Genomic DNA, 13,821 nt, shown 5'->3' with positions numbered 1-13,821 from the left:
ACAGGACGAGTCCTCCAGGTTGGCACTGTGTGGTGATGAGGTCTGAGGTCTTACTTTTTCTGTTCATGTTCACCCCGACTCCATCATAGTCAAGAGAAGTAATCAAAAGAAGTGGTGCAGACAAAAATAATAACAGGAAACTAAACATCATTTTAACATAGTCAAATATAAGCATTTGTTGACTGTCTGCATGTTTCCTGTGATCTTTGAGCTCAAGAGCAGCAGCAGTGACTTCTTATTCTCCATATCTCACTGGAAACGGATCAAAGTCCAGGTTTCAAAGTCTAGAAACTGGTGAACTGATATCACCGACCGTGTGTGTGTGTGCCAGAAGAATGGGAGCAGGCTCTGATTCCTCTCAGCGTGCTTGGTTAATCCTGTGTGACCTCTGTAGATTACTGAGGTGCACATGATGCACATTTTAGTTTTGAAAACAGAACAATGTGAATTCTATCGGATGACGTGAAAACACTGGAATATTTTGCCATCGGTGGGGATGGTGTTAACAGGCAGCAGTGCTAACCACAGTGCCACAGTGCCAAGAATAGGGCTGAGATCCACTCATTGTGGCCACTACAGTTTAGAATGCTGTCTGGCGGCTCTCCTTTAAATAGTTGCTGCGTTGGTTGGAGCTGTGGATTTTTGTCCTGTTGTAGAAGGACTTGCATATCAACAGGATGCTGCAGCATTCTTCCTGTTTACCAAGTGATTCTACCAGTGATTCTATTTCTCACTAATGTTCTTCTATCATCTAACGTAATGATGCTGCTTTGTTAGGAAGCACTGTATGAACGCTCCCGCTGACTTCTTTGGGGGTTTGCAAGGTTGAGAGTTCTGGTTAAGTAACTGCAGAAGCTCAGGTGCAGCCTGACAGACTTCTACCTGCTACAACCACCTGTGTCGCATCAGCTGCCACTTGGCCACACCCCTTACACTGTATAACTTTAAACCATAAAAAAATGTAACGAGTGAGTCATTCAGTTATCATGAAGCGGCCGTAGATATGTCAGCTTTGTCTCTGAAGTATTTAAACCTGGGAATCAGTGGACATCGAGTGCCTCAGTTGGCTGTTTGAGAACACCTTTTGGCACTCTTTAACTTTATTTTTCATCCCTGGAGGTGGAAGTAAATGTATTGCGTTGAGTAAATGAATACCTGTATGCCTGCGTTTGGTTTCACTTTACAGTGGAGTGCAGGTAGAGGACAAACAACCAGCTATGAATTTTTCTCTGCTGCTGAGTCTCAGCTGCAGCTTTCTCAGCATATGTGAGTGATTAAGCAGACTGTGACATCAGCACGGTGCCATATAACCATTTGTACTTGCACTTGAGGTACGCTTGATCCTCTGCAGTGTTCTCCTTTACTATGTGAAATTTTCATCACTGGGAAAGTAACAGCTGAGATATCATTTCAGGCAAACGCTGCTGTGCATGTGAATGAAAAGGCTAGCAGAGATTTCCTGTTATCGCCTGTGGTTGTGAAATTAGTATTTTAAAACTACTTTTCTGGCATTTCTGGGGAGAGTAAATGTGGATGTGATAATACCTTTATATGATATTCCAATGTGTTCCAGTAGTCGAGTGTCTTGACTGGAGAAATTCAGAGTTAGTTCTGTCGTAAAATCCTGTGCACACAGATCAGAGGTCAGAGCAGCTTTAACTCAGGCTTCTGCTACCTTTGCAGTGCAGGTGAGACTCATCCTCACAGAGGCTGCTCTGTCAGTCAGTGCACGACATTTCTGAAGAAGAGAAGAAAATACTACTAGTCAGAATTTAAAATGTATATATTGTGAAGCTTGATACATCATGGACTAAGTGGCACTCTTTTATAGGCAGAATTAATAATTAAACTCATTTTTAACAGAAGAGGTTATTTTGGACATTCCTAAAATAAAGAAAGTTACCAGTATCCTTTCAGTAGCATCTTTCTGACTTTCATATTCTTGCAGCTGAGCTGTGGCTGTTTTCAATCAGCCAGCTATCTGTTATGAATAGTCTGCCAACTATTTAGAAGTTCCTACTGCGATCGTCTGTCAGCAGGTTAAGCAATATCAGGCCACACCTGTGTGAGCCTGTCCTGCTCTCCAGGCTACAAAAATCACTGCGGTTGTTTCTGTTGTTAGTCATAGCCTGAAGGCAGCATTCCTCACTCGCTAAAGCCGAAACCTGAACTAGAAAGCAGCTGAGGTTGTTTGGAAAATCCTCTTTTTGTTGTATTCAGTCAGACTGAACGTATCACTGAAGTGTGTCATATTGATAGGGCGCATCATAAAGTGAACGATTTCCTGAGGGCTTCTCAAAAAACATAATTTGCATTTAGTAAGTTTCCAGTGACCATCTATAAGTGTGTGTGTGTGTGTGTGTGTGTGTGTGTGTGTGTGTGTGTGTGTGTGTGTGTGTGTGTGTGTGTGTGTGTGTGTGTGTGTGTGTGTGTCTGTGAACTTCACATTTCCAGTGCTACACTGAACTAACCCTGAAGACATCATCGGGGTTAACAGAGACTCTGATCTCATGCTGCGGTTTTCACAGGACAAGCATAAATAAATTGATCTTGAAGCGTAAAATCAGAGAGAGCTCCTTTTCATGGAGTATCCTTTTGTTAAGTTTCCTGCTCTTAGGATTCTATAAACTTTAGTGTTGATGAGCACAGCTATTTGATCAAACTTATTCCCTGTCAAATATAAGAGATTCCTTGAACTCGGTGTTTACTCTGAAATATGTATTTGGGTCATTGAGCTCTTCACTAAAACAAAATACACAGTTTAACATGTTGCTGCAAGTGCAGTGATCAGCATTATTATGATAAATTACTTTGGGTCTGTGCGCATGTTGTAAACATCAGCGTCCTGCAACACACCCTTTCCAGCTTCAGCTAGATGCTCAGCTGGGTGGTGGGGTATTTTTCTGCTGTACAAATCAGCCATGTACACACAACTATTTCTCAATAATAGTTTGACATGCCAAGACAGGAAAGAAGGAATGGGGGAGGGAAGGCCAGACTGAAGGAGAAAGAAAGGAAGGAAAGAAGCAGATGTTGGTAAGAGAGCGAGCAAGAGAAGGTCGAGTGGAAGAAGAGAAGGAAGAAACAATCAAAGAGAGGAAAACAGGAGTGCGCTGCTGTTTTTTGTTGCTTTGTCAAGTTTAGGATGAAATGCAGTGTGGTTGCTGTGCCGCTGGAATGTGAGGTAACAGAGGAGTTGTGTGTTTGTATGTGGAGGCTGTGGAATGCTGTCTTAAGTGGGAGTGTGTGTGTGTGTGTGTGTGTGTGTGTGTGTGTGTGTGTGTGTGTGTGTGTGTGTGTGTGTGTGTGTGTGTGTGTGTATGGGGGATGGGTAAGGATAGTTGGTGGGCAGGTCCTGGCTTGCTTCACCAATAACAGGCACATACGTACACAAAAACATGCACACCTTGGCTATACAATCATACACAAAACTCCAGTAACCAGATTATTCATACTTTCATGTTTCATGTCCACTCAGCAAAATTAAATCAACAGTTGGCATCGTTAGTATAGTCCTAATTAACAATTTCCATGCTCTCCATGACCTTTATGGATTACTGTACCATACTGTCATCACCATACCACAAACTTCTGATGTGTTAGTCTTTTGGTCAGGGCAGCATGAGGCGGCCGCAGGACGTTATTCTGTATTCTGTGGAGAACTTGAAGTTCTAAAGATACCAAATTTGTGTCTCCTCTAAGTTCTCTGTATATGCATGTTCACACACATTTAAATCGCTGCAGAAAACCCAAAACAGCAGAATTTGAAATGAAACCAAATCACAGTAAAATCCACGTACATCCCCGCTCACATTCTCCTCGGTCATGTGGAGTCTTGTCCAGAGACAAACTTGCAAATGTTTTATCATTATCTTCACACACACACACACACAAACACACACACACACACACACACACACACACACACACACACACACACACACAAGAATTCTGTCTTTGTGGGGACCCACAAGTGTCCCAGCCTCATACCTTAATCTTAAATATCACAACTGAACAGCTTACTTCAGCCTTATCCTAATTCTGACCTCAAATCTAAACTGTAGTCTCTCTCAAATCGCCGTGTAAAGTTTGTGAGTGGAGAACACGGCTGTCAGCCCTCTCTGCAGGGTTCTTCTTCTAATGACTTCTGTGTTTGTGTGTGTGTGTGTGTGTGGAGACAGGTCGGGTCTTGTGTTTTTTGTGTTGTCCTTGAACACAGTTTTTTGGTGTGAGGGTGTGTGTGAGAGAGAAGACAGAGAGATCATGTATTCCAGCACCAGCTCACATTGCAGTTTTTTGTTCCATGTTCTTCAGGTCAGAGGAGCTGCTGTCTAAAGAGACACGTGAACATTTAGCAGTGAAGGGAAGGGGCACTTGCTTCTGTGGCTGCCCTCGGTCTATATGTATTTGTAGCCATTTAATTTGGAGAGACGCATATTTAAATGAAACATGCTGTTTACTAAGATTTGAAGCAGACACTTTGCTCCATTATTTAACACAGAAAAAGAAGCACGTTTTAACTTGGTTGTGATGGTTGTAATCAGAGCAGCCACGTAATGACCTCGGGGGACTGAGTGCAACACTGTGAGGGTGTAAGGATGCACTTTGTAGTGCGTTTAAATCAAAGTCCAGTTGGTTTCCCTCCTTGTTGTGGTGAGCAGTCTAGTCTCAGTTTGGCTCCAGACAAACTCAGGAGCTTTTCTTTTATGTTGAGAGAGCGATCCGACCTCGATCCGACCCAGCTACCAGGCCATGCAGAGTACACAAACCAAAGCAGCTGGCCTGCTACATACAGTTTTGCCTGAAATATTACCCAGATAAATACAAATGTTGAGGGTAAATTCTCAGTGTTATCCACTGGTCCAGATCACAAATCTACCCATTAAGAGGTCTGAATGTCCTCATGTAGTTTGTAGTGATGCATTTTGGTTCACCTGAAACCAGAGCTACAAATTTACAAACTCATCAACCCATTTGGACTGAACTACAGGTGTGAAAATGCCGGGATCATCACTGGGTACTTACCCTGAATGTTTGAAGGTATTTTAATGTAACAGAGTGGAATTTGGTGTGGAGCGTTGACAGCAGTTTGGCTGCAGAGATATTGCAGGCAACATTGGAGCAGTCGTCAGTGTTTCACGTTTGTGAACTTAAGTCTCGTCTTAAAACATCATCACCAGTGTTGGCACATCGCTCTCCACTTTTCAGTCAGTCAGGTGTGAAACATATTAGAATAATACCATTCAGGTGTCACTGAATGTAATTTGGGATTTTACAGAAGCGACAGACTCACCGCTGTCCTGTTTTTTTGCCCACAGCTTTGCTGTTTGTCAGATTCTTTTCTTCAGCTTCAATGAACATTCGTTAACATGCAGAAACTCCTTTAATAGTTTTTTACATAGAGAGCTAGTGTTGGGATTTTAAGTTTCACAAAAGCAAGCAAGAAAACTAATAACATGACCCTCCTCGGTCTTAGCTACCCTGAGAGTTTGAGAGTTTTTCCTTAGTTAGTTGGACATTGTTGGCACCTTTTGCTGCTGGGCTTTATCCCCTGTAGTCTGGGTAATGTGATTAGTTCCCACTGTGTTCTCATTTCTCCACACTCACAGACTGCCCCTGTGCATATACAAGTGTCTGCGTGATGGCTTCCTCACAGTTATTAGCAGACATCAATGTTTAAGGCCTTAAAAAATCTAATTAAGCACTTAAATAAAGTGCAGCTGTCAGGTACTTCTTTTAAGTTTGACCCTCAGTCCAGGCGTCGTTTGAATGCTTCTCACTTGTTCATTTTTCACACTTCTTTCTCTTTGTGGCAGGCACTGCTGCATTTCCCTTTCCTGATCAGTCTAACCAGGCAACATCCAGAATACTCATAGCATCGTTGCTGCAACATTGTGTTTGAAGCACTGCGTACAAGTTTGTCACTGTAACCTCTGTGTTTGTTGACTTCCCATAATCTGCAAAATGGAAACAAACGTGCTATCATGGCTTCATTTTGAGGTGTAGAGGAGGACAAATTTATATATGCAGATATACAGTTTCCCATCTCTGTGAATGAATACAGTCAGGTATTAAGTGTAAGTACTGGGACAATGACACATCCATCCATCCATCCATCCATCCATTCTCTAATTGTCCACTAATTCCTATCTCATTCTGCAGTCGGTGTAGCAGAATTTGTGGTTGACTGTGTCAAAAGCAGATGACAAATCTAATAGAACCAATACAGTGCACTGACCAGAGTCTGCAGCCATCAATATGTCATTTGAGACTTTTAATAAGGCAGTCTCAGTAGAGTGCATCTTCAGAAAACCAGACTGAAACGTATCAAGGATATTATTGCTTTCCAAGAAAGCAGTCAGCTGCCCAGCCACTACCTTCTCCACAACTTTTGCAAGAAAAGGCAATTTTGATATAGGCCTGTAGTTACTTAGATCAGTAGGGTCCAAATTTGGCTTTTTCAAAATAGGACTTAATGCTGCTTGTTTTAAAAAGCATGGAAAATGGACAGCTTTGCTTCCATGCTCAGCTTCCTCTTCATCGCGTGGACCGTGTTTAATTACGTGCAGTTCTAGTATGATTTTGTATTTGCGTCTTTGGGAGCTCTTTGAAAATTAGATACTATGCCTCATTATCTCAAAATTTTAGATTTCATACATTTTTCAAAAAATGTAAATAATCAGTGTGTTATTCTCTTAATAAGAAAGGCTTTAAAAAGTGAGGTTCTGATGGAGTCAGTGTGCTCTTAGCTTCTGTCTGTGCTCTCATTCAGCTGTTTACCACAGCAGTGTTTTTAAAGGCAGTGCATCGTCTGCATCAGTGGCAGAATTTTAGTAGACGATCTTATTTGGTCTGTGCCATGAAGCAGCACACAGAAGTGAAAGCTCTAAAGAACATGCAGTATATGTGAACAAGTGTAGGAGTGAATGTTCTTCACTAATGGGAACACTTAGATCTTGCATGTTCTCTCCCTCCCTGCACTGGTTTCCACCTTGTCCTCTGGCTTCCTCCTACAGTCCGAACACATGCATGCTAGTTTGCTAGTTTAATTGGGGATTCTAAACTGGTGGTAGATAATGTGCCTGTAAAGTGTGTCGTGGTTCAAACACAGTTGTGCGTTAGTCCAGCACAGAGCCTCTGCAGACTGTCGTCTACATGTTATAGCTGTTTACTCTCACCAGGGGGCAGTGTCACAAACAACCAGTCTGTGGGCTACTCTTTGCCTGTGCTGGTCCTTCAGCTAACTGTGGAGAGCTGAACACACAAGAGCTGAAGTGAAACTGTGTGAATGAAAAATGTCTGCTGCAGCCAACATCTGTGCTCCTCGTGCGTTTTTTTTTTCTTTGCTGTTTTATTTGCACTTCTCCTGCTACACGGTGATCTCCACCATCACTCTCGTTCCTGTTCAGGCCTACTTTTCAACCATTCAGAATTTAACATATACACAGTGTCATCTCTGTTGGTGCTTGGATGACTGCATGCAAGCACGTCCACATAGGTTATACACCCCTAATTCTTCACACATACCCACAATCCCACAAACACGGCACCATGAGTCCAGGATAAGGAGGCCTGAGTACATACAGGACGTGACTTCTCTAATCAAATTAACTTTAGTCGCCAAGGTGCCTCGATGTGCTGTCAGATCTGGCAAATGCTGCATAATAACACGAGTCCTTTTCTGTCAGTGTTGTGAGAACGTTACTGTAAAAGCTGCCTGTGACAGATTATTGTCATTTTAACAGACTGATGAATCTAGTGATGTCATGTATTCTGAAACAGGTAATGTTAGTGTTCCAAAGGGAAGAAACTGAAGTAAACAGGAAGATGGAAAAAAAATGTCTTGTGGACATATATCAGACTTGAGTAGGTGCATCTGTCGTGTTTCACGGTTTTCCATCTTCATTGTGAAGTTCACTGTCAGTGTTTGTGATGTGAAGTTCTCAAGTTTCCACATCACGCTCCAAACTAGGCAATGCCACAAAGTCAAGCTGGTATCCATGTTTTAAGGGAGCACGTGCATCATTCTGCACAGTGAATCTCAGAACAGCCATGTGAAGGAAAGCAGCAATGCTGCGGGGGACAGAGGGTGTTAATCAATCAATCAATCAGTCGATCAAACAGGTTATACTTGTAATACACCAGTCATGTAAGTTAGTGCACCAATGACACCAAGTCCTTCACCAATGACAAGCTGATGATAAGCCAGAGCACAATGTGATATAATTAAATAATAAACAAGACAAGGGAGTTGACCCAAATACTCACACTGCACACAAGAGTTAGCGCTACAGCAGGCTGGTGTCAGTCCAGTTGTATCCTGCATCTTATTGTATGAGAGCTGGGATAGGCTCCTGCCCCTTCACAGCCCTGAATTCAGTAGTTGGGTTTTCTCTGTATTATTGTAGGGTCTTTACAATATAAAGACTGTTGCTGTGATTTGGCACTGTATAAATAAAGTTGAATAAAATTAAATTTAATTGGAATCTGATGAGAAACGTTCCCCTGATCTTTTGTTAGTCAAGTCAAGATTTCTATGTCCTGTTTATAGCCTGAGCACTGAGTGAACATTCAGTGCAGCAGAAGTAAAGTCCAAACATAAATCTGGCTGCCAGCTACATGGCCTCATTTAAACAGACAGTGTTCCGTATGGTCAGGGTGGTGTGTGTGTGTGTGTGTGTGTGTGTGTGTGTGTGTGTGTGTGTGTGTGTGTGTGTGTGTGTGTGTGTGTGTGTTTGCACAGGTTGTATCAGTCTATGATGGGGTGGGAGTCTGACAGAGGGAGGAGAGCAGGTCGACGTCAGAGCCAACAACAAATATTGATTTGGTTTCAAAGGCGGGAGGTGTTGCTGTTTGCATGCTGGCTTTTCTCACTCATGTGTGTGTGTGTGTGTGTGTGTGTGTGTGTGTGTGTGTGTGTGTGTGTGTGTGTGTGTGTGTGAGTGCGTGTGTGTGTGTGCGTGTGCGTGCGTGCATATTGGTGGTGTGTTGTAGGATTCAGTCGAAATGGATTTTGAATTATATGATAAGAATTTTTTTTTACATAACTTGCAACTATAATACAAATCTGAAATGGACACATCTGTGGTTTCTTCTTCTACACAATAACAACTCCAGGGTTGCAGATATCTTACAGTCTGGCCTCGAGGAGAATAGATTTTTCCATGGCCGTGTTTTAAGCAGATGCAACATGAATGATTTTTAGTATAAACACTTTATTCTCTCTGTCCCTTTTTCTCCAGAACATATTGGCCAAGGCGTTGTATGACAATGTGGCCGAGTCTCCAGATGAGCTCTCGTTCCGCAAGGGTGACATTATGACAGTGCTGGAGCGTGACACCCAGGGATTGGACGGCTGGTGGCTCTGCTCACTCCATGGCCGCCAAGGCATCGTCCCTGGCAACCGTCTCAAGATCCTCGTTGGGATGTACGACAGTAAGCTGCAACAGCAAGCCATGCCTTCCACGCCAGATCCAGCTGTTTCCTGTCCCACCTCACTTGCCCAGAGACCCCTCCACCCTCCGAGTGTGTTTGCCAAACCAACACCTGCCCTGTCATCTGTTGCCTCAATGTCCTCCTCCGGCTTTGCCAACAAGACCCTCTCCTCTGCTCAGTACACATCCATGCACCCAGCCTACTCCACGGCTAGCCCTGCGCAGCCCAACCCTGACTCTGTCTACATGATGCCCCCCTCACACAGTCCCAAACCAAGCTCCCAAAGTCTGTACCAGGTTCCCTCCGGTCCAAGTGGAGCACCTACACAAGCCCAGCCAGGACCGTCCAGCAAGGCCCCAATTCAAGGCCAGAGACAGCCTGGTCAAGAAATCTATCAGGTGCCCCCCTCTGTAGGTCCAGGACCAGGTCAGGCAACAGTTCCGGCTGGGGTGACGGTAGCTGGCCAGGATGTATATCAGGTTCCCCCCTCCCTGGATAGGAGGAACTGGGAGGGCAGCAACAAGCCGCTTGGCAAGGTAAGCAAGGACGAAGAAGAAAATGTAAAAGGAAAGGAAGGTGCTCATTATGTAGATAAGGACATTTGGGACATGTAGATAAGAACAGGATATTTAGTATCCGTGTTCCTGACTTGAGTTGTGCATGTTTTATATATGAAGCACAAACAATTCTGCTGTTGTCTCTATTTGCATTTGCTGGTACAGGTGTGCCTACATTTGTGCCAAACCAGGAAAAAACCGTGATTGTTCTTGTTCTGTGCGATGTGATAAGCTTTGTTAGCAGTTAAATATTGGACATTGCAGAGCTTTCCTGAAGGTGTGGTCCGTCACTGCCTCGAACCATAAATTGACTTTTTTATTTTGGGCTTTAGTGGAGGGAGGTCATTTAATATCCTTAAGCTGATCAGACCAGTTTATTAAGTTGAATGATATGTGAAAGCTTTACACCTGTGATGTGCAAAGGTGGTTAAAATGCTCACCAGAACTACAGATGTGACATCAGTGACACGTCTCACTGGTAAAGTATTTTTAGCTTCGCTGTCAACAACAGTCAGTCGACCTGATCCGATGCCGCCCGGCGTCTGTTCGTTGCCCATCAACTTTTTGCTACCCGTCTTTTGTTACTCTTTGGATAAGGCTCTACAAAACAGGGAGATGGATTTTCTATTTTTGACTTTTTTTAGTGACTTTTCAACATTTTTGAAAAATGCTACACATTGAAAGCTACTCCTTCCTTATTATTGTCACAGCCTCCTGAAAGGTAGCATGTAGTAAGGTCTACAGAATGTAAAATAGTATCAGCTCGGCGATGGTTGACCTACAGCCAAATTAGTTTCTGTGCCAATATATCAGATACTGTACAAGGAAAACATTTGACAGGCCAGCAGGTCTCTTGTTTTCTGTTCATGTTGTTCAGACATTTTATCATTCAGTTAAGGTTTGTTCAAAGAGCTGCAGATGCTGCATCTCTCGTTAAAACAGGAACCCTTGAACTTGAACTTCATTTAAGGGTAAGGACGTTGCAAAGAGCCAAATCTGGTTAATAAGGCTGGTCTATGGTGAAATTGCAGTCTAGGTTCCTATTTGATCCTTATTCTGTCATGATAGGACCATTGCTGAAAGAAAGCTTGTGCATGCAATATTTTGTACCTGCTGCACAGGAGGAGGTGTTATCACAGTAGTGACTGAGCTGAGAAATGTATACAGTGCTGTGCAAAAGTCTTCAGTCACCCCTGTCATTCCCAGAGAGCTGTTTGGTGAAAACCTGACATATCTCTGCACAGTGTGCAGTTTATCCTTAAAATTTATTAAGGAAACTGGAAAACTGGAGGACAAAAGAAGCCTAAAAAATATTTACAGCAGATAAACTGTATCTGAAAGTCATGTCCTTAAGAAATAGGGAAATAAATCCAGCCAAGACCTGACATAGTACCTGAGAGGTCTGTGTCAGAGCCTTCAGCTGATCCTTCTGCTGGACTGAAAATCTGTGCCAGCAGGTCAAATGCAGTGATGAATCCAAATTAGAAATGAATGTTTTAAATCATAGTCAATATATAGAGAGGAGAGTGAGAGTCTACAGCCATCTGTAAAGCTCTCTGTCATGTTTGGGGGCTGCATTTCAGCCAGTGGTGTTGGAGATCTTGTCAAAATTGATGGAGTTATGAACACAGAAAAGTATAGTCATATTTTGATCCACCGTGCAATATAATCTGTTCCTCCGTCTATAATAAATGAATATGCAGAAACTAACCAAGGAATCAGGGAAAAGCTTTGTGCACTTCAGTGCTGTTGGTGTATTGTGTTCTTAGATTCAGTACTTTTCTTCATGGAAAGCCCTCACAAACAGCATCATGGGACACCACAGCTTGAAATGATCTTTTGGAACAAGGTCAGACAAGGCATGATCCACCCACCCGAAGTAAATATATATGACCTCAACTCTCACAGTTAGTATTAAGGTCATAAAGGTTTTAAACTCTTATCGCAGAAGCAGGCCTTAATGCATACCATGTCCAAATAAAATGGTCAGAAGTTAATAAGTGAAGGAACAATGGAGGTAATGATTTATTCTCCCGGTAGACCGATAAATGTCTCACAAGTATATTTTGCATCTACGACACAATGAACCACATTTACCGCTGTACTAGTTGTTTAATGCAAAGTGTTTCTATCTCAAAATTAATTTGTCCATATTCATTCTATTTTAAATTCTTGAATGGACACCAGTGGAAACATTGGTGAAAGGGTCCCATTCTATAACATAGTACTGCAGTAACATCTGTAGGGACCATGCTCTGGGAAAGAAAAGCATCTTACACGTTGGTAAATCATTGCCATGCTTGACCATTTTAATTTCAGTCACACTTTTGTAAAATCCTTAAGAATGTGATAAATGCCCCACTTCAGGTTTACAGAATGCTGAAATGTAAGTAGGATCATTACCAATATTCCTGTCTTTGGAACAATAGGTTGGGGGTTCGAATTCTGCATGCTGTAAGGGCCCCCAGATGACCCGCTCATGCAACCCAAGCCTATCGTGGAATATGAGTGAGAGAGATATAGCACGAGATGAGAATCAGGAAATGTTGGAAGACTATTACCAGAGTAACCCCAGAGATGGGATTACATGAAGGGGATGTGAGACCTGTATATTACTCGACACCCAACATCCAGACTGACATAGAAACAACCAGCAGCTCAGTGTTTCAACATCTGCAAGAAGAAACTGCTATCGCAACTAGAGATTGATGAGGTACAACACAAATGCTACGGCAAGGGGGAGCCAGGACGTCAGGTTGGGGGGATATCATCATCTCTGCACTCTGGTACTGGGTACCAAGCTCCAAGAACAACTGGTACATTGAATGCCAGTGTAGCTGACCTGGAATATAAGAACATGGCTAAGCTTAAAATACAATACCAGTCAAAAGTTTGGACACACTCAGTGAATGTGGCATGACCCCAGCTGCAGGCTGTGCAGAGATGCCCCTGAGACAATCCAGAATATAACAGCAGGGTGCAAGATGCTAGCAGGCGGGGCATGCATGGACCGCCATAACCAAGTGGCCGGCATAGTATACAGGAAGATCTGTGCCGAGTATGACCTGGAAGTCCCAAAGTCAAAGCAGGATATGCCTCCATGGGTGGTTGAGAATGACCGAGCTTCCTGATGCAGACAGACAAACTAGTGATGGCTAACCAACTGGACAGAGTAGTGGTGGTGAACAAGCAGAGTAAGAAGGCTGTAGTGATAGACGTAGCAATACCGAGTGATGGCAAGATCAAGAAGAAGGAACACGAGAATCTCAATAAATACCAAGGGCTCAGAGAAGAGCTAGAGAGGATGTGGAAGATGAAGGTAACAGTGGTCCCTGTGGAAATCGGAACACTCGGAGCAGTGACCCTCAAACTGGAAGAGTGGTTCCAGCAGATTCCTGGAGCGACATCCAAGATCTCTGTCCAGAAGAGTGCAGCTAAGATACTGCGCAGGACCCTTAAGCTCCCGGGCCTCTGGTAGAGGACCCGAGCTTGGAGGACACATAAATTTTATATTTATGTGTGAGTGTATTAATCAAGAATAAACCATTCATGTTTATAAAGGACATGCAGGAGTAATGCTTAATAAACTATGAATTATCTATGTACTAATACCTTACTAATAATACAAGACTTGTGGCCTTGTTTGTAGCAGCAAAATATTGATCTGACTCTCGTAGCGTCAGCCTATTGTGTCTGAAGGGACTAACACTGTCAAACCATATCCTGGATCTGTTTGTACAAAGGAATTCAGAGAGAACAGGAAAAGACTGATAGCCTTGATCCAGGATACACTTAGATTTCCACTTCCTGCTTCCACACATATTAGTCA

The 13,821-nt window shown here is 43.0% G+C and overlaps 1 protein-coding gene across 3 annotated transcripts in view; it reads left to right on the top strand.

Moving 5' to 3' along the window:
- Positions 1–13,821, top strand: part of bcar1 (BCAR1 scaffold protein, Cas family member) — a 55,917-nt gene that overhangs the window by 25,817 nt on the left and 16,279 nt on the right. For all 3 annotated transcript variants that reach the window (XM_030731865.1, XM_030731864.1, XM_030731866.1), the window contains exon 2: positions 9,243–9,971. In XM_030731865.1, coding sequence (XP_030587725.1) covers positions 9,243–9,971 — 729 coding nt within the window. The remainder of the gene's footprint in view (positions 1–9,242; positions 9,972–13,821) is intronic.

Source organism: Archocentrus centrarchus, chromosome 6 (genome assembly GCF_007364275.1).
Source record: "Archocentrus centrarchus isolate MPI-CPG fArcCen1 chromosome 6, fArcCen1, whole genome shotgun sequence".
Taxonomy (NCBI): domain Eukaryota; kingdom Metazoa; phylum Chordata; class Actinopteri; order Cichliformes; family Cichlidae; genus Archocentrus; species Archocentrus centrarchus.
This window is presented reverse-complemented; position numbering and strand designations above follow the sequence as displayed.